Source organism: Squalius cephalus (genome assembly GCF_949319135.1).
Source record: "Squalius cephalus genome assembly, chromosome: 18".
Taxonomy (NCBI): Eukaryota; Metazoa; Chordata; class Actinopteri; order Cypriniformes; family Leuciscidae; genus Squalius; species Squalius cephalus.
The window spans coordinates 32,529,372-32,555,117 of record NC_137139.1 but is presented as its reverse complement, the minus strand read 5'-3'; the positions used below and the strand labels follow the sequence as shown (position 1 = coordinate 32,555,117).

General features: G+C 36.9%; 1 protein-coding gene across 2 annotated transcripts; it reads left to right on the top strand.

Moving 5' to 3' along the window:
- The first annotated feature begins 44 nt into the window (after positions 1–44).
- On the top strand, positions 45–24,934 carry abce1 (ATP-binding cassette, sub-family E (OABP), member 1). Of its 2 annotated transcripts, XM_079850030.1 has the most exons (19): positions 96–164; positions 849–945; positions 3,754–3,921; positions 5,413–5,498; positions 7,158–7,255; positions 8,137–8,254; positions 8,380–8,517; positions 9,882–9,951; positions 10,434–10,530; positions 14,258–14,347; positions 15,390–15,511; positions 16,553–16,774; positions 17,749–17,808; positions 18,457–18,515; positions 18,604–18,714; positions 19,394–19,536; positions 21,814–21,936; positions 22,887–22,998; positions 24,289–24,934. In XM_079850030.1, exons 3-19 carry the CDS (start codon positions 3,819–3,821, stop codon positions 24,334–24,336), a joined length of 1,800 nt encoding a protein of 599 aa, XP_079706156.1. In that variant the 5' UTR covers positions 96–164; positions 849–945; positions 3,754–3,818; the 3' UTR covers positions 24,337–24,934. The 2 variants fall into 2 exon arrangements, with proteins under 2 accessions (XP_079706155.1, XP_079706156.1); XM_079850029.1 differs by lacking the exon at positions 849–945 and having other exon boundaries at positions 45–164.
- The last annotated feature ends 812 nt before the right edge of the window (positions 24,935–25,746 follow it).

Below are 25,746 nucleotides of genomic sequence, written 5' to 3'. Positions count from 1 at the left end.
GAATCGCGTCGCGTCCCTTTAGCGTCGCGCGCTCTCGCGCCATCTTTGCTACCGGTGTTGTCTCGTGCGCGCCGTAGCAGCACGCGCTGGTCGTCTCTTCACTCAGTAAGAAGAAAATCAACGCTTATTAACGCGTTATACTGCGTTGTTCCCATCAGCGGGAGGTGAGCAGCGTTTTATTGACATTTGTAATAATTAAATGGAGATTCATAGGTAGTTTGAAAGACAAAAACGCACCAGCTGTGTGCGCATGCCGCCCTATGCGCGAGGCCTTTTCTTCTTTCATTAAAATATCCCCGTTTTCCACGAATATTTAATGAAAGTCATTCTGAACAAAGTGGAAAACAACTAAGCAGACGTTTTAGAAAGACCATGACACATAATGTAGTGTTTTGGGGGTAAAATAAAGCAGGGAATTCTCTGAGGGAAAGTCTTGCGTCATCTTTCGTTATTCCCACTAGTGTGTGAGAGAGAGTCGCGACGAGCGCGCGCACGTGCCTCAATATAACCGAATCTGGCTATTTCTGATTGTTTATAGCCGTTATAAACGTAGATCTGAATGTAACGTTTTTGTGTATAATGTATAAACATCGGTTATGGAGTGTACTAGTCCAATCGGTTCGGATTCAAAGGGTGCTGTGGTGTACGAACCATTAATCAATGATCTGGTCTGGTAATGTAAAGATTGTAGGTTCGAGTCCCTTCAAGAGGTGCATAAACTATGACAGGAGTGTCCTTGTTCAAGACGATAAACCTCAGGTTACTCCAGCACAAGTGCAGAATGAGTCACTGCATCTGATAACTGACTCATTATTAATTATCAAATGACTAATATATGTGTTCAATAGGATGACAGTGCAGTCTATGCGTGTTTAAGCGAGCTGTCACGTGATGCCAGCGCTGCACTGTATAGATGGCAACTCAGCAACTTCATTCATCCTGAATGTGAGCTGTCTATCTATCTGTCTCTGACTCATGAAACCACCACATCAGACCAGGTTTTGCTCTAGAGACGTATCTTGTTTTACACGGCTGCCATCAGGAAAGCATTTTGTTGGGAGTGTGTAACAGCTGGTGTCTGTTATATCTGATCGTTTGCATGAGTTCATGCATGTTAACAAGTGATAAACTGGTTTTAATAGCCACTGTGAGGGTGGCAAGGCTGTTCTAGGTGGTTTCTTAAAGGGTTAGTTCACCCCAAAAATTAATATTCTGTCATTAATTCCTCAACCTCATGTTGTTCCAAACCCGTAAGACCTTCGTTCATCTTTGGAACACAAATTAAGATATTTTTGATGAAATCCGAAGGCTCAGATTCAAATAGCTCCATTGAGCGCTATTTAATTAACACTTTGAAGGCCCAGTAAGGTAGGAAAGACATCATTAAAATAGTCCATGTGACTACAGTGGTTCAACCTGTAGTTTATGAAGCGACGAGAATACTTTTTGTGCGCCATTAATAACTTAATTTGCATGATACTGATATCATTTTGATATTGTGCAGCCCTAATTCCTCCCTCGTGAAGTGTGTTATATTGGCGTTAATCTCTGTCTGCGTCCGAAATCGCATACTCTCTTGAGCAGGTACTTATTGTGAATAAGTAATTACTCTGCAACCGCTAATAATGTACATTGTATATAGTATGAGTCAATGTAATCCAGATGTGCTACATTCGCCATGTTGTCATTATCACATGACCTCCCAGCGTCTCTTCACTGCCATTGATAAATCCTGTCCCGTGGCATCATGGGACAGTAAAGTGTCCATCGCATGCACACTTCAGAATCTCACTGGAAGTAGTCGGTCGTGCGGGAACTTTTATGAGTGCTATGAATTTGGAAATACTTATTAAAGAGCTGCTGTGTGACTGGATTTAATAGGGAAAACGTGAGTAAAACAAATTATTATCAGTGTAAACTAAAGGTTGAACTCAATACAGTGTTCCTTACAATTTACCAAAGATCCAGTGATCTGTGGCTATTGATATGCCGCCAGGAATCCTGTTTCCTGACATTTATATGAGCCTGATTTCGACACGGGGAAATACATAAAGCAAATTTGCCTGTGTGTGAACGCTTTATGTAAATACAATATAGGTCTAAATCTGGGTGATCACTTATATCAATGTTATATATATATCATCAAATCGTCCAGCCCGAAAACTTTTTTTTTTTTTTTTCAGTTTATTTTTAAAAACATCTAATTATGCAGAATATACGATGATAAATATTTACTTGATGAGTTGTCAATACAATATATAATAATACAATATATGTAGGGTATGATTTTACCCCTAAATTCAGCATATTGACACAAAATGAAAACTGCAAATCCACCTTTCACTGCCTGGATCCAGTTGTTTCTGTGAATCCATTTGCTTCTCTGTTCTGTAGATTTTGTAAAAATCTGTGTAAATATACCTCAGATTTCTTGTCAAATCTAGTTGGACAGTCAATCTCAAAGCTCTTTCCCATTTTAGATGTGTTTTTCGTGGAATTCGCGCTGAAAACAAATGCTGCCACTCAACTTTTTGCCACTCAGCGAATGTATAAAGAGCTTTTTAATCAGACAACAGAATGCATGAATAGGCCTAGGGCTGGGCGATATGGAGCAAAAAATATATCTCGATATCTTTACAGGAAAAATAACCCCCCAAAAACTACTGCAAAAACAAATATGCCAAATACCACAAAGTCTTTTTTTATTGAAGTGCAAATAGGTAGGCAGTTCATGTAGGAACAAAGTGCTTCAGCGACATTTAAAAAAAAAAAATCCCTGTATACAAAAATAATAATTTAACTGTAAAATAAAGGAAGAAATAATACATATTGCACTATTTTTAATAAACCTGTATAGAAATATCATTACTAATTTTGGCAAAAAAAAAAAAAAAGCCATATATCCCCCCAAAACTGCACAACTGTAGAGTAAAACATTAATTTAAAAAAAAAAGTGATAAAAATGCATCTAAAAATTGACATGATTGTTACAAAATCACACTGTCTGGGGCCTCTGGGGAACTCAGAACAACTGCTAGCATAAAGTAGGTAAAAATAACTGCCATTAAATTACAGTATCTTACTACTATGCAATTAGATAAACTGTTCATTCATTACATCACTTTACCTCTGTCTTTATCCACCTTTATCCTCTTCTCTTCTTTTTGACACTGTATATAGCAGAATAGGTAGAGGCTAATGCTAATTTATGTGTCATGTAAATTCGGCCATCCGTCACAATCAGGAAACTTTCACCGTGTCTAGACCTTGCGCGAGCTGCCAGGCCCGTTTCTACAGGGGAGCATTTTAAGTGTGAGTGCGCCCTCAAACAAAAGCAATGCGGCGAGAGGCGACGCTACACAAAAAATTACCAACAACAACTGATCGCGCGCGCGCGCTGTTTCTGACGCACTTCAAGCACTCGCTGGGCGGGGAAAGATTGATGTTTCTGACCGGACTCGGGGGACTTGGTTGAATGAGACAACACGCGAGGGGAGGGGGAACAAAAGCGAGGAGGGCGGGGGCGAGCGCGAGCACAGCACAGAGAAGGCAAACAAGCAAATTGGCGAAATCAGAATTAAATATAAACAATATATCGATATATACGATATGTCAAAATCCATATCGAGTTTAAAAAATATCTCGATATATCGTAAATATCGAGATATCGCCCACCCCTAAATAGGCCTATAGGATAAACATTAATTTTGTTTCGGACGCAGCTCAAATCTCTCTCTCTTTTTCTCTTTCTAGTGAGGTCTAGGCCTCCTGTTTTCCTGTAGATCTGCGTCGCCGGTGTGCGACATCAAACCAGCCAAATGGCCGACAAGAACACCAGAATCGCTATTGTAAACCACGACAAGTGTAAGCCCAAGAAATGCCGTCAGGAGTGCAAGAAGAGCTGTCCGGTGGTGCGCATGGGTAAGAATCGCACGCTCAATTCGCTTGACTTCAGGCTTTGTGCGTTATTGATGTGTACTCAATTCAAGTCACATTTATTTGTAAAGCGCTTTTCACAATACACATCATTTCAAAGCCGCTTTACAGAAAATGCATTACAATTTAGAGTGATTTGTTATCATTCTAACTGTCTAAGTCATGCATTTCAGAAATGTACATATACAAATCTGAGTCTGCGTTTACACTTGGCATTAACATGCGATCACTGTGATCCGATCAAGCAGATCAGATCATAAGCCAATCAGGACACGGTGCGTTTACACCTGTCCACATCAAGTGGCTTCTGTGTCTGGATAACAGATCAGATCTCGCATTCCCAAGGGGAAAAAAAGACGACAGATAAAGGATGGCTCCGGTGCAAAGTCGACCTGAAGTGGTTTTCAGTCGGGGGACATTTTACAAATCTGGCAAAATGAGGAGGATGAAGAGGCTGCAAGTGCTAATGATGTGGATAGATGCCGTAATGGAAACTGTACAGAGAAACGCATGGGTCCGAGAACGTTGCCAGCTGTGCTGGGGAAAATGTGTGAAAAAATAAATACCCTGAACCCTAAGTAGGTTTACAGAAATGGAGAAAGTCAAAAAGCGTTAGGTTGTGCCCTGCTCATATTTTAAAGGAGAACTCCGGTCAATTTTAACATTTTTTTGTAAATTTGGAGTGCTGTCAGTACAGAGAACAACGACAAAAATCGGTGTTGCCTACACCGTGTTATCCTCTTTTTAAAATTTGCACCCTGTTGACTTCAGAGTTTTAAACCTGCTTTTAGCCTCTTAACATCCTTGATGTGTCATTACAAGTATCTTTCACATCTACTGCAGTCAGATTGACCCGTGTTGACTCTGAAGGAAACACTCACGTGGCTGTGCACTTGTAATGACACATCAAGGATGTTAAGAGGCTAAAAGCAGGTTTAAAACTTGCCCCATTGAAGTCAATACGGTGCAAATTTAAAAAAGAGGATAACACGGTGCAGGCAACACCGATTTTTGTCGTTGTTCTCTGTACTGACAGCACTCCAAATTTACAAAAAAATGACAGTGAGCGGGGCTTAGTGTGACGTCCACCTGTGAATGCAGACACGACGGCTGGATTGCGTTTACATTACACTGAGATCCGATCACAATGCGTCCTCAACTATCTCCGAACCCGGACACGCTGATTGGATAACATTCCCATCAGAAGCGTGTTACACTGGTCTTTTCAATGTGTATGTGGACAACATCCGGATACAGGTCGCATGTTAATGCCAAGTGTAAACGCAGCCATAGTTGTCTTAAAATTTAGTAATTTAAGCAATGTAATATTTTAAGGCAGAAACAATGAGCTCTTTGAAGTAATGAATACTTGTTTGTTAACAAATGGATTATGACATTTAGACAATGCAGCATTGGTGCATGTTGATTCAGAGTTTGCTTCATCTGAAGTCCTGAAGTGCTGGTGTGTTTTCTCAGGGAAGCTGTGTATTGAGGTCTCGCCTCAGAGTAAAATCGTCTGGATCTCAGAGTCTCTCTGCATCGGGTGTGGAATCTGTATCAAGGTATTTGAAGGACCCAATCACATCCCTCGAGCATTTCACTATAGCTTAACCCTGTAAAGCATCATATATGTGGGCGGGTTCCCAGACAGGGTTTAAAATGAAGGCCTCAGTCTTGAATAGCTATTGCTACGTCTCAATTCGCCTGCTAATACTACGCCCTAAAAGCATGTACTCTTTTTGTGAAGAAAAAGCAGATGCTTTTGAGTGTGTAGCAGAAGAGTAGACAAGCTTTGGGACATACGATCACGTCATACAAATGCGTCTTTAATGGTTGCTCTCTGTCTCATCCTGTCACGTAAACTGGCCTGTCAATCATCTCGTCACACCTAAAATCCTCCATATTTAATTTAATTTCCTAGCGAATCAAAGAGAAATGCAGTTGCACGTCGTTGATCTGAAGTCTTTCATGCGGAGACTCCTCATATTAATGCATAATGATGCATTTAAAAGTTAATGGCCAAACGGATCTTTATAAAAGTCCACATTGTTTTGCAGATGAAATATAACACGGATAACATTAAATAAATATATTTTTTATCAGGTTAATCTTTGATTAGTTACTCAAACCTTTATCTAAACCTCTCACCATCAGTCGTGCATATCCGCCATGTTTTGTAGGTTTTTTTTAACACTTTTTACTCATGTTTGTAGTTCCTCATCCAAAGTGTTGTGGGTAATATTAGCGGTTATAGTGAGCATAGATCCACTTCTGGCATCCTCCTTTCAACATACTATGCTTTGGGACACACTTATTCTAATCTCACATGCCATTTAGGACGGATAGTGTGGACATTAAGACGCAGGGTTAGTCATGGCTTTCTGAAACACAGATTAAGTACAGATTACAAACACCTGGACTTTGAAGTCCTGAACTAAAATAAACAAGATTTATTTAAAAACTGTGCTTATCTGAATGAGCATGACTGAGGTTGCCTATAAAACATCGAATGAAACAAATAAAATCTTAAGATTGTGTGAAACTGATGAGCAAAGGAAACAATGGCAGCCGACAAAAGACTGCAATCAAAAAACGTTACTGAACAAAACACTAATGCCGAGTTCATTAGATTTTGCTATTCTTATAATGAGATATTTGTTACAGTTTAGCAGACTACTGACATAAGATGCATATAAATCGTCTCAATATCGATACTAAATATCTTAAGATATTTAAATGCTTAGTTTTATGATCATAGCTCTATAGTTTTAAAACATACAATGATGATTAAGAGATGCGCAAATGACCCTTCCTCAAAACCCTGTTGGTCATATTTGATACTCGTGTAAAATGATGTCTGGATAATCAAGTAAAGCTCAGCTGCTTCAGTCCAGTAAGTGTTCATCTTGAAATATTACCAACAATATAAAAGTGAAGACATGAGCTGAAGGTGGACGTTTATACTATTATACTAAATGACTTTTACTTGCTAAAAAAGTCTAAACTATCAACCAGACGACAGAAGGCATGTGATTCTGTGCATCCGGTTTTACAGCAAGGTTTTGATCATGTTGATCACTTAAAGGCCTCAGAAATGTATCTATGTACATGCTTTATAGGGTTAAACATGTTGTCAAATGCTCAATAATTACCATATACTTTACTAATTTCCATAAGTTATCATGTATTTAATCTGATTTTAATTATTTTGTTTCATTAAGAAATGTCCGTTTGGTGCTCTTTCCATCGTGAACCTGCCAAGCAACCTGGAGAAGGAAACCACACACAGATACTGTGCCAATTCCTTCAAGCTTCACAGGTACAAACATGCATCTCGTCTGAGTTATACCTTAATCATTATTCAGTTTGTTGTGTGTTTAATCCAAGTTAGGGCTGTCAAAATGGCTGAAAAGCTCAGTTCGAATTTCATTACTAAATATTTGCAAAATTTGAATTATATTCGAATTCTAAAGGCAATTCTTATTTACAAAAAGTACTGTGTTGTCTCCTATTCCCACAAGAGGGCGCAAGCGAGTGCAATGAGCGAAAATAAACCAAATCAAGCAATGCATCTTTTATTGAAATGAAATGACATTTAATTTTTAAAGTGCATTAACTTTTGAAACAAATAATCTTAAATTAATGATAATTTCCTTAATGTGTATGCAAGGAAAATTATGTTACAGTAGTGCATAAAACTGTGACCTGAGAAAACACGATTCGACAGCGTAATGAACAAACTGCCATTCAGAAACAATCCACTTCTGCTCTCTACATCTACATATTGTTCGTCAAAAACACCAGACGCTCATCTTGATCTGCAGCGAGTGCGGACCGCTTTCTGTTGACAGTGTTTCCAGCTGATGAAAACACACGCTCAGCTCTGACCGATGTGACCAATGTTGGTCAAGTATGTCTTTGCATGATTTTTGCCACCAGCTGAGAGGGTTTCCGCCTTTTCACGCCATTTTTCAAATTAACAACGCAGCCGAACCACGATGTACTGGATGTGAGCTAACAAAAACAAACTGTGTCAGTTACGTCATCATCGTGTCTCGTGCGCCTCTTGACACACCAAAAATACGAATGCACGTTTTTTGCATTCGAATGTGCAGGGTTTTTTTCTTTTTTTTTTCCTTTCTTTTTGGAATTAAGATTTTAATTTGACAGCGCTAACATGTGAGTGTTCTTGTCTGTTAGGCTGCCCACCCCTCGTCCAGGTGAGGTGCTGGGGCTTGTGGGTACTAACGGTATCGGGAAATCCACTGCTCTCAAAATCCTGGCGGGAAAACAGAAACCAAACCTGGGGAGATTTGATGTGAGTTTCTCAACGCACTCACAAACACAATCCAGATCTGATCCTAGTTCACATGTCTGTGTGCATATGTGTATCGTCATGTTTGAGATGTGTTTGTTTAATTTGTGTGTGTGTGTGTGTTTTAGGCTCCCCCTGACTGGCAGGAGATCCTGGCGTATTTCCGCGGCTCCGAGTTGCAAAACTACTTCACTAAGATCCTGGAAGACGACCTGAAGGCCATCGTTAAGCCGCAGTACGTTGACCAGATACCCAAAACCGTTAAGGTCAGTATCAGTCTGATTTTAGTTTTTATTTTAGGGTTGTTATAGTTTTATTCATATTTTGAATTGGCATTTATTCGAATATTTTTGGTTTTCTTGTTAATTTTAGTTGGGGTTTTTTTGTTGTAATTTTGTTGTCATTTTCTTCTCTTTTTTTTTTCTTCTTTTTTTTTAAATATTGCTATTTAGGTTCAATTTATTTTTAATTTCAGTTTTAGTTGTAATATACTTCCTATTAAAAAATTTAGTGCGTCAACTTAAACTCAAAAGGCAACATTTCGAAACGGCAGCAGTTTTCGTTTAGTTTAAGTTTTTCAACTACCGTATTTTTCGGACTATAAGTCGCTCCGGAGTATAAGTCGCATCAGTCAAAAAATGCGTCATGAAGAGGAAAAAAACATATATAAGTCGCACTGGACTATAAGTCGCATTTATTTAGAAATTTATTTCACAAAATCCAAGACCAAGAACAGACATTTAATCAATATAGACAAGTTATTCAACTACACAGTAGCACACAGAACAACAGGGTGAATAGGTGTCCGGTGTGTTAACGCAACACATTAACAGTTATTCAGCTACACAATAGCATAAAGAACATATACCTGGGAGGCTGAATAGGCTAAATTAACATAAGCCAGCAAGAAATTTACCAGTAAACAAGTTCACCAAGCTCCCGCGATCTCATTCCAAATCAGTTTCTTCATCCCTTGGTGTCGCTTCTGAACAACTCAACTAGAGCGCCCTCTCGCGGCTGTAGACGGTAATGTTTTCTCTTGGTTCATCTCAGTCTGAATTAATTTTTATATATAAGTCGCACCTGATTATAAGTCGCAGGACCAGCCAAACTATGAAAAAAAGTGCGACTTATAGTCTGGAAAATACGGTAATATTTTTATTTTATTTAATTTCAGGTTTATTTCAGTTAACAGAATTGTTATTAATAGTTTTAATTAATGATAACCCTGGTCAGTATGAAAAGAAGCTGATAGGGATGCGCCGATATGAAAATTTTGGCCGATAACCGATAATTCTTTAAATTTGATAGCCGATAAATCTAAATCCAAATTTTTATGTAATTTTTTTGAGAGCCTGATTAAAAAACAAATGCATTCATTCTTAACCAAGCGAATCCTATATTAGATAAATCGTATGTATACGCAAAATAAACATAATTTTACAACTTATTATTGCACAAAACAAAAGGCTGCGAATGCACTAGCGAACTTGTCGGACAAAATTTCTTATTGGGTCGATAACAATATCATTAAAAATGGATATATATCAGCTGATACCTAGAAGCTGATGTAAATATGAGGTAATTTTAGTGTTTGACTTGATTGTGCAATTCTCTGTTTGTCCTGTAGGGGTCAGTAGGTGCCATCCTAAGCAGGAAAGATGACACAAAGACAGAGGAGCTGGTGTGTGAACAGCTGGGTATGTACACATGCATTTCTTTTTTGTGCAGTATTACCAAAGTCCCTTTAAATCAAGACATTTCACTCGGAGGCCATCTTTGAAACGCCTTTTCAGTCACGTGAGTGCAGATCCTGAGGAAACATCAAATTCTCCAAAGCTTTATATTTGAAATCACTGATGAAATGACCAACAACTGTCTCATAAATTGTTTCTAAACACTCAAATCATTAAAAAAAAAAAGGCTGTAAAACATGTTCAGTCATGAGCACGGGACTCAAAACACTGACTGTTGTTTTAGCAACCGGAGCGTCTAACGTCGATTGGCTCTTTTATCTAAAAGGCGGGACTTATTCCATCATATTGCGCTTTGCACTTTCTCCCATTCATAGTAATATGAGTGCACTGTTGTGCATCTAAAGTCTTCGGTATTATTTATATATTTAGAAATGTGTAGTTTTGTTGCATCATGTGACTGATTGTTCTGTTCCCTGATTGGTCAGATCTGTTGCACTTGCGTGAACGTAATGTGGAGGACCTTTCAGGAGGAGAGCTGCAGAGATTCGCCTGCGCAGTCGTGTGCATTCAGAGAGCTGATATGTGAGTCCCTCTGTGCTGCAGGGTTATTATCCTTAACTAAAGCCATTAAAGGGGTGGTAAAATGCCCTTTTACAAGATGTAAAATAAGTCTCTGAGTGTGTATGTGAAGTTTTAGCCCAAAATATCCTACAGATATTGTTTTATAGCATGTTAAAATTGTCACTTTTTTAGGGTGAACAAAAACGCACTGTTTTTGTGTGTGTCCCTTTAAATGCAAATTTAAATTCGATCCGATTACCTCACACAGACGCCCTGAACATTTAAAAAAAACGTTTAGCCTTTTATGTTCAAACCTGAGCTGAACAAAGATGGAGAGACTCAAGAAGAAGTGACAACATGTAGAAGCAACAGGACATTTCTGAATAGTTAACTCCACATCAGCTACATAAAATTCATCAACTAAGCATCTTCTAATCATTGATTAGCATACCGTAAAACTTCAAATAATAGCCCGGGCTTCTATTTACCCAAATCGCCGAACTGCACCGGCTTGTATTTGAGACAGGCGTCTATAAGAGACAGGCCTTTAATTTAGTGTTGAGATGTTCAAGCATGACAGTAGGAGGTTACCACATTATATTATGTTTTATTTATAATTAATTCGAATGTGTTTAACAAAATCATTTAATGTAAGAAATGTATTTGGCTATTGGCAGCATAAAAAAAAAAAAAAAAACGAAACGATGTGACAGCAATGGGCAGAACACAAGTTACCGCTAAAATCCATCGAGCATATGAACTTGTTGCCCGAAACACATCAACAAGAAAGAATGAAGGCTACCCTGTAAAACAACTGCAGTCATGTGATAGAAAATTACTCTATTCATCACTATCATCATCCCCGCGATCCTCAATTACAAGTTAATTGGCGAATTCCTCCTCCACGTCGCTCTCCTCCACTTCTCCCTCTCCAGCCTCCGCTAACTCTGCCTGCCTTGCTTGCACTAACAGCTCCCGCCCCGATGCACACGGCTCTCCCTCTTTAAAACAATGGATAAGGTGATCCTCGCTTCCATCAGAAGCTACTGTCAGGCCACATACCTAAGGATAACATCCCGAAGTTAATGAAATATATTATCTCCTCTTTCTCCCTCACACACACACACGCGCGCGCGCGCAAATGAATAGTTATGAGTCGTTCATGAACGGTTGCGTCTGTCACGTGAAATCTAATCAAAACATAGAACAGATGATCTGACGGGTTTTAGAAGATCAAATACAACCCGATACTAAAAAACAGACCAGGCCTCTATTTGAGACCAGCCTTTATTTACCCAAACCTGTCGTCACACCAGGCGTTTAAAAGAGACAGGCGTCTATTTGGGACTCGGCTATTATTTGAAGTTTTACGGTTTTCTGTCTATAAACCCTGTTCCTGGGGGCAGGGTTTATGTAAATGTTAGGGTTTGTGATGTCACTAACCCGGCAGCCGTTTGTTGTAGTCCTTAAAGAGAGATTTCTTTAAAAGCAAATATCTCCCTTTGCTTTCGTAACTTTGCAGATGTTGTTTATGATCAAACAGCAACATTACACACTAAAGTTAGAAAAGTGAAATCATAATCAACCACCCCTTCGAGAACATTTTTGTTAACTGAAATAAAGCAGACATGATATAGAATATATATGTTAGATTAAAAACAAAACTAAAATTGGAAACTAACTGAAATAAGTTTGTTGAAACACTAAAATTACTAACTGGAGATGAACTAAAACTGAAATATGAACAAAACAAACCTAAATAGTGCAATTAAAAAAAAAATAAATAAATGACAAAACTGCTCAAAAATGAAAACTGAAAATATGAAAAAAAATTAAATAAAATTAATAAAACTATAATAGAATTTAAATATTAAAATAATACTGCTGTGCTATACACTTGAAAAGAAAAGTTTAATGCTGAAATATGTATTGTTGTAATATTTTTTTTAATATATATATATATATATATCAGGGCTCGACATTAAGGCTTGTCCGCTTGTCCGGGACAAGTGGATTTTTTTGTAGGACAAGTGGAAGAGAAAATTAGTTGTCCCACTGGACAAGTTAAATTTCAAACAAAATAAAATGCTATGTTACTTCACGTTATGTGCCACTCATTACGTCTATAATTTTACAGATTTAATTTTACCAATTTGAGACGTCGCATAACTGCTAGATTCAAACTGTGCTTTCGCGCGTTGGCTGGCGCTGAGCCAGAGTCGGACGCGTTCAGCGCTGTCATATATCACAACTAAGCAGTGTTTTCAACCTCATAATGTTTATTTTAGGTTTCAGATATTTAAATACACATACGCAGGAGTAAAACAACACATTTGGAGTTTGTAAAATACACACTGATGTCTGTGGAAGCAGCAACAACAATCTATTCAAATATAATTTGCCAACATGTGTTATTCATATCAGACAAACATAGTGGAAGTAACGTTAACTATAAAGTTTACTCTATTCTTCTCAGTTCACCGGCCACGTTCTTGCATTTATTTCGGGAGAAACTGATGAATTCACGTGCTGTAAATCCGACTGACAGGACAACATTGCGGCGCCCATCTCATGTTATAGATTAAGATTATTTATAAAGGTTTTTAAACAACCAAACACACTCACACGTATTTGAGAATCGGGATATCAGATAGGCTGATTGATGACATGGTAAGCAAGTTTGTGAATATTTTGAATAAAAAAGGAAAAGCGAAATAAAAGCGACAAATCTGTCATACAGTATTATTGTGGCTGCGGTGTATCGCGTGACGCGTCGCCATGGAAACATTAAAGGGAACGTTCGCCTTGAAAAAACTCACTCTGGGTGGGGGGTGGGTTGTGTCAGTTAGAATATTTTAAACTTACGCGTGAAAGGGTTAAAGAAAAGATCAAAAATAAATATTTGTGTGTGCTGTAAAGTGGTTAAAAAAAAAAAAATCGGAATCGGCAGGTCAAACTCAATGAAAAACCGGAATCGGCCTAGAAAATTGTAATCGCTGCATCTCTATGTCTACAAAATTATTTTAGATATAGTAAGTTATACAGTAAGTCTAGCTAGCTTGTCTAGCTAGCTTGCAAATACTGAGGATACCTACAAGAGTCACCACTTCCTCTGGTGATACACTGCGCACCAGCGTGCAAAGTATTACTTTGTATTATGGAGTCTGGAGATCCTTATTTCTTGTTGAAGGGGAACTCTGTTCTTGGGACACGTTCCTTTCTACTGTTTCAACTGAATTTTATTAATATTGATAGTGTTTGGATGCTTTCAATGGTTTGTTCGAATTCTGCATTAGCAAAACACAAAAAAATAAATAAATGATAAAATTATAAATCTTTACCCGGACAAGTGACTTTTGTGCATGGACAAGTAAAACATAAATGTACTTGTCCGAAGGACAAGTGCCTCAAAAAGTTAATGTCAAGCCCTGTATATATATATATATATATATATATATATATATATTTATATATATATATATATATATATATATATATATATTTATATATATATTAAATTTTCATGTTAGTAATCAATTTTAGTAATTTGTTTTGTGCTATTATGCCAATTTTATTAGTTTTTATTTTTTAGGTTTTTTTTACTAATTTTAATAGTTGCATTAGCAGCATTTTTGAAGTTTTTCATTAAATATCTAATTATTTTTTCAGCTTTATTTCAATCAATGAAAACACATTTGAATAGTTCTGGTTAACAATAACACTGGTATTAACGTTTCTCTCCCTGTAGTTTCATGTTCGACGAGCCGTCCAGTTATCTCGATGTGAAGCAGAGGCTGAGAGCTGCCATCACGATCCGCTCCCTCATTTCTCCAGACCGGTGAGTCTCAGAGTCCTTTAAAGGATCAGTTCACTTCAGAATTAAAATTTCCTGATAATTTACTCACACACACGTCGTCCAAGATGTTCATGTCTTTCTTTCTTCAGTCGAAAATAAATGAAGGTTTTTGAGGAAAACACTCCATTTTTCTCCATATAGTGACTTCAATGGGGTCCAACGGTTTGAAGGTTTAAATGTGAGTTTCGGTGCAGCTTCAAAGTCTCGACACGATCCAGCCGAGGAATAAGAGTCTCATCTAGACAAACCAGCGGACATTTTATGCAAAAAATAAAACTATTTTCCAGCCGAGGAATAAGAGTCTCATCTAGACAAACCAGCGGACATTTTATGCAAAAAATAAACATTTATATACTTTTTAACCACTAATGCTCGTCTTGCACGTAATTATGTTCAAAGGTCATGTGTGTTCCGGTTCAGATATGTAGGATAGGGTGAAAAACTCAGTCTCATTTTCTCCGTTAACTTCAAAATTCGTCCGACATCGTTGTTTTACCATTTATTTATTTATTTATTTATTTATTTATTTATTTGTAAATTGGGTTTTAATTTGTCTTTGCATATTCGCTTTCTAAACACTAGGTCGGTACTTCCGCCTACGTCACGCTTGACCTTTCAATGTGATTACGTAATGTGTGTCGCATCACAGCCAGTGCAAGACGAGCATTTGTGGTTAAAAAGTATATAAATGTTTATTTATTTTTTTATAAAATGGCCGCTGGTTTGTCTAGATAAGACTCTTATTCCTCGGCTGGGATCCTGTAGAGACTTTGAAGCTGCACTGAAACTGAGATTTGGACCCCATTCAAGTCACTATATGGAGAAAAATCCTGGAATGTTTTCCTCAAAAACCTAAATTTCTTTTCAAATGAAGAAAGAAAGACATGAACATCTTGGATGACGTGGGGAGAGTAAATTAATTAATTAATTCTGAAGTGAACTAATCCTTTAATGTTGAGGAAGCACAATCATACTAACTCCTCTCTACCAAACCCTAAACCTCATATTGCCCCATCTGTCGTAGGTACATCATTGTGGTGGAGCACGACTTGAGTGTGTTGGATTACCTGTCAGACTTCATCTGCTGTCTGTATGGCGTTCCCAGCGCCTATGGTGTGGTGACCATGCCCTTCAGCGTCCGAGAAGGTACGAGCCTCTCGAAAACATGCATGTGATGCTCAGAAGTGTGTGTGTGTGTTTTGAAAGGGTCCCTGGGGGTCCTTAAAGTCTTACATTTAGTTGTATCAAATTTGAGGTTATTAAAGTCTTTAACTCCCCCTGTGGTGAAAATCCAGCTTTTAATGTTATGTGTCTATGTGGTGTTTTTAATATGCTTTAAGACAAACCATATGTAAATTCATAAGTCGACACCATTGCTGAGTATTTTCTCCTTAAAACTGCAGTGAACCAAAGACAGTCTCAAAAACACGCTTTGAAATTGCTGGTGTTTCTGACGTCACAAACTACCTTGTAACCAATCAGATCATCGTGTGATCGGGCTTTAGCATATCATTAACAGTGAACTAGCAGGGGAGTCTCGAGAGAAGCAGGTTATCATGTATATTTTTCTGTTGATATGAAAAATCATGTACATTTGGCAATATAGCGGGTGAATTATGTATATGAGAGTTGTCTCATAAATGATGGAAAATTGTATATTTTGACTGTAACAGGGTTCCCATGGGTCCTTGAAATCCTTGAAAATTTGTGAATCTGAAAAAATATATATATATCAAGGCCCTGGAAAGTTTTGGGAAATAAATATACATAGATACAGGTCCTTGAAAGTGCTTAAATTTATTTTGTGCAAGAAGTTTTCTGGGAAAAAATTCCATATTATTCCCTCTGGTCCGCTAATGTGTTATTTCGTCAATGCTTCGTGGCCTATGCGTACTAGCTTGCTTGATTTACGTTAGTTACTCACATTTATGCGTTACGTCAAGCGTTTCCCGCGTGAGGCACTTTATGTTGTACGTTGCCATGACGTTCAAGCGCACAAAACTTTAACAATGTATCTAACAAGGTAACACGCTGTAACCTTGCTCTCACTTGAAATGTGTCCCCACATTAAGTCCTTGAATTTGAGGGTATCGGACCTGAAAAGTCCATTTTGAAAGTTGAATTTGAAGTTAAGCAAGGTGTGGGAACCCTGCTATAATATTCTCCTCTTTTTTTTATTTATTTCAGGAATCAATATTTTCCTGGATGGCTTCGTGCCGACAGAGAACCTGCGCTTTAGAGAGACGTCTCTGGTGTTTAAAGTGGCTGAGACGGCGGCGGAGGAGGAGGTGAAGAAGATGTGTCGTTACCAGTATCCCAACATGAAGAAGTGCATGGGAGAGTTCTCACTCACCATCACTGAAGGAGAGTTCACCGACTCCGAGATCATGGTCATGCTCGGAGAGAACGGTGAGAGACGCTTGTGCAACTCAAAGCTGCTCCATGCAGGACTTTCACTTTACTGACACTTTACTGCAGATCAAATCCTCATTTAATTTAAATATCCACTCAGTATTTATTATTAGGCCACTTCTTTATGATAGAAATATTACAGCCGCTGTAATTTCTTGAACAGGAGCATGTGGACATCAAAACAAACTCAGAGGGTTTAGACATTTATTCTGAAATCGCGATGAACAGTTTGCACATTTAGAGACATATCGATGTATTCTCCTGTGTTGGCACAGGTTTATAAATGATTTACCTTACAAATCTGATTAAATGGTGCACATTGCATTCCCAGATGTGTTTATAACATTATAACGGTTGATGTGGAGCAGCATTTACTGTGATCTGAGCCACTCTGAAACACACCTTACTACATGCATGTAAATAATTAAAGCACATGTATATTAAACACATACGTCATATATTTATTTAACTGAATCACAGCATTTTTGAACTCATCATAGCATCATCTATGCTATAGTATGGTCTTTAAATGGTTTTAATACTTAGAAAACGCTCTAATAATGCAACCGCATGGATTCTCGTCTGTGAAGTGTGTGTGTGTGTGTGTGTGTGTGTGTGTGTGTGTTTTGCTGGTTACTCGACACGGGTAAATTGCAATCGAGGAATCGTGACAGCCCTAATTGTTTATCATGCATAAATACCCTTTCTTTGTGTATATGAAAGAATTTATATAACTTGATGTAATTTGCGAGCAAGTTTAGGCATCTTTAGCAGGACACACCAGCTAGCATCCCATAAACGTCCCAAAAATACTTGTACTGGAGACACAAACACAAACAAATCAATACTTTAGTATTATTTTTGAATCCTGCGTAGTGCACCTTTAAAGGAAGTGATTATTGCATTAAAGTGATTAATTATTGCATATTAAGATTGCATTATTTTCCACTAAACGAGTTTTCCTGTTTCAGGAACTGGGAAAACCACGTTCATCAGAATGCTTGCAGGAGGCCTCAAACCAGATGGAGGAGGTGAATATTAATATTCAGCATATTTCAGCTAATTGAAAATGAGATTATTCATTTTTAACTTTTTTTTTATTTTTACTAAATGTATTTTATTGTTGTTGTTTTTTATATTTCTACTAGATTGTTTTAGAGTTTTGTTTTTAATCAAGTTAATCCAATTTAGTTTCAAAATATTTTATGAAAAATGGATCTTGAATATCAGTCCAGTATCTCTTAAACATATTTTATTACACTGTGCTGGTTTAAGTAATATTGTGAAATTATTTTTTTGCTAACTTTTCTTTTTTAATACTTTTTTAACTGGATTACATTTTAGAGTTTTTATTCAAAGCAAATTTTCAAAAGCTTTATAGTTTTTAAAGTAATATTTTATAGTATTTATGTTACTTGCCATTAGAATAGCCAAAGCATCTGTCATGGCATCAAAAAGATTTTTTTCTTTATTCTTTTATTAATGCAAATAATAATTACTAGAGTCTAATGTAGCTAAAATACACATTTATATATGATTTATTTTTCTTTTTTGGGAAATTTAGGAATTTTCATCCCACAGAAATAGCAAATCGACACACAAACAGGCTGATTTATACATGCAAACACACATTTTTAAATGCCTTTTTGTGGTATTTGAGTGTCTGTTGTGTTTCTCAGGCGATGTGCCCATCCTGAACGTCAGCTACAAACCACAGAAGATCAGCCCCAAGTTTAAAGTGAGTTTGAACATCGTGAGTGCTGAGCTGTAAACTATAGGTCAAACTGCAGGAATCCTCACTCTCTCTCTCTGTGTGTGTGTTTCAGGGCAGCGTGCGAGCCCTTCTGCACGATAAGATCAGAGACGCGTACACACACCCTCAGTTTGTCACTGACGTCATGAAGCCCATGCAGATCGAAAGCATCATCGACCAAGACGTGAGTAAACCAGGCTTATGCTACTCAGGATCCATCTCAAATAATCTATCGCCACTTTGCATTCTTTGATATATTGAAGTAATCCTGTATGTACGTGTATTTCATTTTTACCTTCCAATTGCTTGGAGCAACAACCTAAACAATCTGGTGTAGCTTGTCTTTTTCTTTCCTCAGACGCATTAGAAGCGTTTACATAATCTTATGAATGCTCTTATAAAAGCACCTAACAATATTACTAAAACTTAAAATATATATTTCATTTTTCTATGTGGATTACATTAACATTTGAGTCCATTTTATAGTTTTTATTCCAAGCTAATTTTAAAAGCCTTGTATAGTTTTTAAAGTTTATATCGTTTGAAGTGTTTTATGTTTTTAATAATTATAACTAAATGTAAAAATATATATATATATATATACACACACACACATAACAAGACTACTAACAATTAAAATATACATACAAACTTTCTATTTGAATAATATATTTACAGTTTTTATTTTTATTTGGAGATTTAGTAATTTGTGCTTTTGTCACTTTTAATTATGTATATGTATTATATACTTCAACTTTGTAGTGTATTTTGAAAGGTTTTTTTTTAATTATTTTTAAGTTTTTGCACAGATGAATATATTGACAGGTAACACTGGTGTGGTGTGTGTGTGTGTGTGTGTGCAGGTCCAGAATCTGTCTGGTGGTGAGCTCCAGCGGGTCGCCCTCGCGCTGTGTTTAGGAAAGCCTGCGGATGTGTATCTGATCGACGAGCCCTCGGCATATCTGGACTCTGAGCAGCGTCTGATGGCCGCCAGAGTCATCAAACGGTAACATACACAACACCCTCACAGCTGATTTTGTCTTTTTATGTGGTTTATGCTTATTTTCATGTATTCGTGTCTTTCTGTCTTTTTTTATTTATTTTTTTTATTGTAGAAATACATATAGAAATTTTACAAAATACACATCGACCAAAAAAACTAAACGGTTATCTAAAAACTAAACAGTTATACTAAACAACAATATAGAAATAGACGAGGAGAAAAAAAAAGGAAGACCTTATAATTTGAAATATGTGACCCTGGACCACAAAACCAGTCACATGGGTCAATTTTTTGAAAATGAGATGTATACGTCATCTGAAAGCTGAATAGATAAGTGTTCCACTGATGTATGGTGTGTTAGGATATGACAATGTTTGGCCGAGATACAACTATTGAAAATCTGGAATCTGAGGGTGCAAAAAAATCAAAACATTGAGAAAATCTCCTTTAAAGTTTTCCATTTATGTTGGCGATTGTGCTGCATTCACTCACAAAAATATATTTATTTATATATATATATATATATATTTACGGTAAGAAATGTACAAAATATCTTCATGGAACATGATCTTTACTTAATATCCTCATGATTTTTGGCAGAAAAGAAAAATCGATAATTTTGACCCATACAATGTATTGTTGGCTATTGCCACAAATCAGGGGTGCAAACAGCGCGCTTTTCGGCGCCTCCCGCTTTTTTCACGTCAGTTTGGGTGACTTGTGTGAATCGTGCAGATCCGAAGAGTTTTTTTTTAAGGGGGGGGGGGGTCTAATGGTTTGAGAGGGTCTGATTATAATTTATATCTATATATATTATATCTGATTATAATTTAACCAACAGTAATTCTGGATTGCGTCCACCAACAAGTAAATAGGAAATAAGCGAATCAGAACACTGCGCGCCAAACCAGCAGTATGTGCGCAAGCGTGAACCACTAGTGTTTCTGTCTCACTCTGGATCTGCCGCTGCATCACATTTCTCTCTGCGTGGCGTGGAGTGTCCGTTTTTATGTCGGCTCTCATGTTAACTGGTTAGAGCTTGTGTTAGAGCACAATGCCTGCGTGACACTGACACACACACTTCTCGAGCCGCGCCGAAACCGCGTGCTAGAAATAGAACCGCAACCGACGCCTATTTTTCACGCGACACGCAAGAGTGTTGGAAGTTTTCAGACAAAATAGAAGGCGCAAATACATATTAATAAATTACATTTTGATGCTTGAAATTTTCTCGGTTTTGACAAATGCATATATAATTGTAATTTAAAAAATAGGCCTAATTATCGATTTTCAAATATTGCCCCTGTCAATAGGCCTACAGAACGAAATATTCTGTTGCCTATTTTGCCGTCAATACTGCCGACGTTGTCTTTGCTGTATCAAGCTATATATATTATGTTTAACATCCAAATGTAGATGGTCTGTCGGCGCACAGAGCCACGCAGTCGCAGACAGCACGCGAAGTTCGTGAACACCGAATTCCCTTTTCTTTTCTATTTGTGTTTGAACAGACGTGCACGAAAAAATAAGCCAGTGTCCGTCTCAACGAGTTTCCCCGTAAACGCAGTCAAAATAAAACTTAATTACCGGTATTAGATACGTGCATTCGTCTTAAAGGGACAGCACCCAATATACCTGTAGCTGTTTGTGTTACCAAAGTTAATCAAACAACAAAAGAGAAAGAGAAAAATCACGTTTTGTCAAAAGATAAACTGTATTAATACTTAATACAGTTAATTTACCTGAAAAACATAAAGCACTGCTTTATTTCTCGTGTATTTGTGTTTTATTGTATTTATATATGCTTCTATTTTGTTTATTAGTTTCTATGCAGATGCACTAGGCCTACTCAACACAATTACCCCAATCATCCTAGAATTATTAATTCTTTACAAAAAGAGCTAATCAAATCATCAGGTGAAATTGTTTTCAGGAAGGGAAGTAGCAGTAAAGCAAGAAGAAGAAGTGCAAGATAGTTTTTCTAAATTTCATTTGACTCTATGTGCCTATAGGGGTGGGTTGGGGATGGTGGCAATGTAGTATCTGGATATTTGCCGCGGGACGAGGGCTTCGATTACCTCTCTCTTTTTTGACCATACATGTGTTTGCACCCCTGACAAATATACCCGTGCGACTCGAGACTGGTTTTGTGATCTGGTTTCATGTCTCATATATGTCCTTTGGGTGTGTTGAGTGTTTTAATATATTCAGTAATTTAACATATTTTACCCTTTCTCTCGTCACCTCACTCTCTAATCTGTGTCTTTCATTGCCTGGCAGATTCATCCTTCACGCCAAAAAGACGGCATTCGTGGTGGAGCACGACTTCATCATGGCCACGTATCTGGCGGACCGAGTCATTGTCTTTGACGGAATTCCCTCCAGAAGCACGAACGCCAATGCGTACGTACTCTACTCGCATCGAGAATGTGTTTGTAATTGCCGATTCCTTTGCACGACTTGCCATAAATTGAAACCTTTATCAGGGTTCGTACAAGGTGCTCAAAGTACTTGAATGTGACTTGAATTTGAAATTTAAGTCCTGGAAAAACATTGAAAACGGCCATATTTACGAAGAGGTGCTTGAAAAGTGCTTGACTTATTTAAATACAAGAATATATGATTTATTTATTTTTAAAAACAAATGCGCAAAACTTTTCACGCAAAATTAACCCATCAGACATTTTTTCCATACGAAGTACGGCAACATTATAATATAAAATATTATTAATTGAACAATAATACCCATTATAAACTTTGTATTTAATATATTTTTAAATACGTTGTGAGTTGCATTTTGGATACCTTTATATCTGAAATTTGAGTTTAAAAAATCCTTAAAAAATATTAAAAATAAGTGCGATCTCTGATAATAGTCCTTGAAAACCAAAAAAAGTAGTGATTGATAAGTCCTGGAATTTATTTGTACAGTGTCTGTACGAACCCTGCTTTATGTATAATGCATTACAGGTATTCATAATGTATTTTAATAAATTATTTTGACCAAAATTAAAATGCATTATAATATTTACAGATTCCTTGTTGCATCTGAAATTGGTTTTGTCATGTGATATAATGCATTATACTTTCTAAAGGTGCAACAGTAAATAAGTATTATAAGGTATCATAACTGTGATTATTCATTAGATAATACATCAAAATGTGCATTACAAGGCATAATTAATGCACAATTAATATTTTTTATTGTGGATTTGAGTAAAGTGTTACCAAAACATTTTATATGGATAGGAAATACATTCAAAATGAATCAAATAATGCACGCTCTTTGAACCTGTTATTGATTGATTATGATTATGCAACTAATGTCAATGTTGAAATGTGTTTCTCATCAGTCCACAGAACCTGTTGGCCGGCATGAATAAGTTTTTATCTCAGCTGGAGATCACGTTCAGGAGAGACCCAAACAACTTCAGACCAAGAATTAACAAACTCAATTCCATTAAGGTAAACGTGCATTTCGAAACGACACTTTATCGATTAAACTGGCAGATCGTTACATTTAACCCACTATTAATTCACTTTTAAACTGTTACTTCATTATCAAGTCTTGATGGCAATTCAATCAAGTAGTCAAGTCAGCTTTAGATTGCTTTATACAATACAGACACGGACTGTTTATCAGTTTGGAGTCCAATGTCAGTACAGCACGAGCCAATCTTGATCAAGTGACACTGTTACAACACAGCGCTAAGAGATCCAATGAAGAAAACATTTGAGCATTTGAATTCGCCACAGAAGTTCTAGTGAGAAGCATTCGCATTTCTCCATTATTAACAGATCGAACAGCGCTGACGTGAAAACCAGGAGAAACACTGTGCCATGAATGAACTAGTTATAGGCTTTAAGTCCACAGATCAGCAACATTCACCATGGCTTTACTGTAGTAACACTCACTGTAACCATGGAAGTGTGGCAGTAAAGAATAGTAAAATGCTTTCAAGTACGTCACACATCTTTTTCCAGCACTTCAAAACTCAAATATTACCATATTTAAATGTTATTTTTAATGTGATGACCAAAACATTATTTGTTCATCCTTTACATATTTCCCCCATTTATAAAACTAAAAGTTTCAAGATGTAGGAAAACTGACTTATTTAAAAATATTTTATCTTTTAATAAATGTATTTATTTTTGTAAATCAAAAAAAAAATTATCGTAATAAAAGACATAAAGAAGATATTTTTGTTTACATTTTTTTTTTTTTTGACTGCTAAAACGAATATAATTTGTTGTTTGCCTTAATGTCAAAAACAAAAAAACTATGGTTTAAATTCAAACTTTTCTACTCATCTTTAAAAAAGGTTATAAAAAATGTCAATAATTATCGATACTGAATGATATGAAACATTATATTGTGATATATTTTTTAGCTATATCGCACAGCCCTAGTAATTAACATGAAAATGATGCAAACAAATTGAAATTCTGCTGTAACTGTGTGTAAAGTTCAATCATGAAACAAGTTCAATTCAGTTTGTTTTGATTTAATTTGATAGTGTCAGTGCAGTCAAATCGATAATATTACTAAATATAGTCTTTTAAACCCCAGTACTGATTGTTTTAATGTTTCGCTGTAATATTAGTATTAATCCTTCAAAATTAACTTAAACACAACGGTTTCGAAGCTTCGCAAAGCGTGTTTTGAAAGCGCCCATCACTACCTTGAAGGTCCTTAGTCTTGTATCTTTGTACCTGTTCATTAAAACCCCTTTTTCTTTTATCGTTTTAAAGGATGTGGAACAAAAGAAGAGTGGAAACTACTTCTTCTTGGACGACTGAAGATCCCATTTCATCAAATGTAGCCGCTCAGTATGACATCAAACCGGCAAATGCTGGCACTGCGGACTTACATGTTTGACTGAATTACCACCACCGTCACACTGCCCATCGGGTCCATTACACACACACGGTTCTGCTCTCTCCTCTCGTCATTGGTGCGATTCAACAAACAAGACAAGATGTGTCTTTTATGAGATGAAAGCCAAGCTTGTGATGTCTTGCCAAAGAGAGGAGAGGACATGATTCGAGAATGAAACCTGGAAAATATGTATGTTTCTGGGTTGAATTACTGTTATCAATAAGTTCTTTCTGGTCATAAAGTGGTGTGAACGGCTTCACGCACGGCAAACATGCAACTGTATATTTTGAATAAAATATTTTAATCATGTTACACAATGTGTTGCATCATATTAACCAGATTTCAACCAGATTTGGCTTTTGAGTTCAGCAGTCATGTGAAGATGCAACTGAAGCTGAAATTAAAACCAGCTAAACAAAATCTGATGTCTCAGTAATATTGGGTGACACGTCTGTGCAGTGAGATTGTTTACGAATAAACTGACTTTAAATGGAAAGACCACAACGGAGAAAGATGTTCTTTGGCTTGTATTTGTTGTTTATTTGGTGTCAAAAACTACAACTAGTGGAGCGGCTAAGTGCTTATGTTTGACAGAATCGTTCAGTTTATGATACAAGCGTGAAAATTGGCATGAGCAGTCTCCATGGGTCACTTGACAAGAAAATTGTCCGAGCCACTTGAAATTTCAAGACGGCGGCAATTTTTCAAGATGGCCGACACCTTAGTGGAGCAGTTAAGTGATATAGGCCCGGTTTCACAGACAGGGCTTAGACTAAGCCAGGATTAGACCATAGATCAATTAGGACATTTAAGTAATTTTTATAAACATGCTTAGAAAAAAACATTACCGATGTGCATCTTAAAACTAAAAAGGCACTGATATATTTTTAAGATCAGTCAGTGCAAGTTTATTTCAGTGGAAACAGCTCAGACTTACATTTTAGTCTAGGACTAGTCTTAAGCCCTGTCTGTGAAACCAGGGGATAGTGATTTATTTGGTGATACAAGCATGAAAATTGGCCGCCATCTTGAAATTTCAAGTAGCTGTGGGTGGCTTATTGTCAAGTGACCCACAGAGACTGCTCATGCCAATTTTCATGCTTGTATCACCAAATAAACCACTATATCACTTAACTGCTCCACTAAGGTGTCGGCCATCTTGAAAAATGAAAAATCTTGAAGTTTCAAGTGGCTCGGACAATTTTCTTGTCAAGTGACCCATGGAGACTGCTCATGCCAATTTTCACGCTTGTATCATAAACTGAACGATAATATCACTTAGCCGCTCCACTAAACTACATCAATCATCTTTTAAAGGAATTGCAACTAAA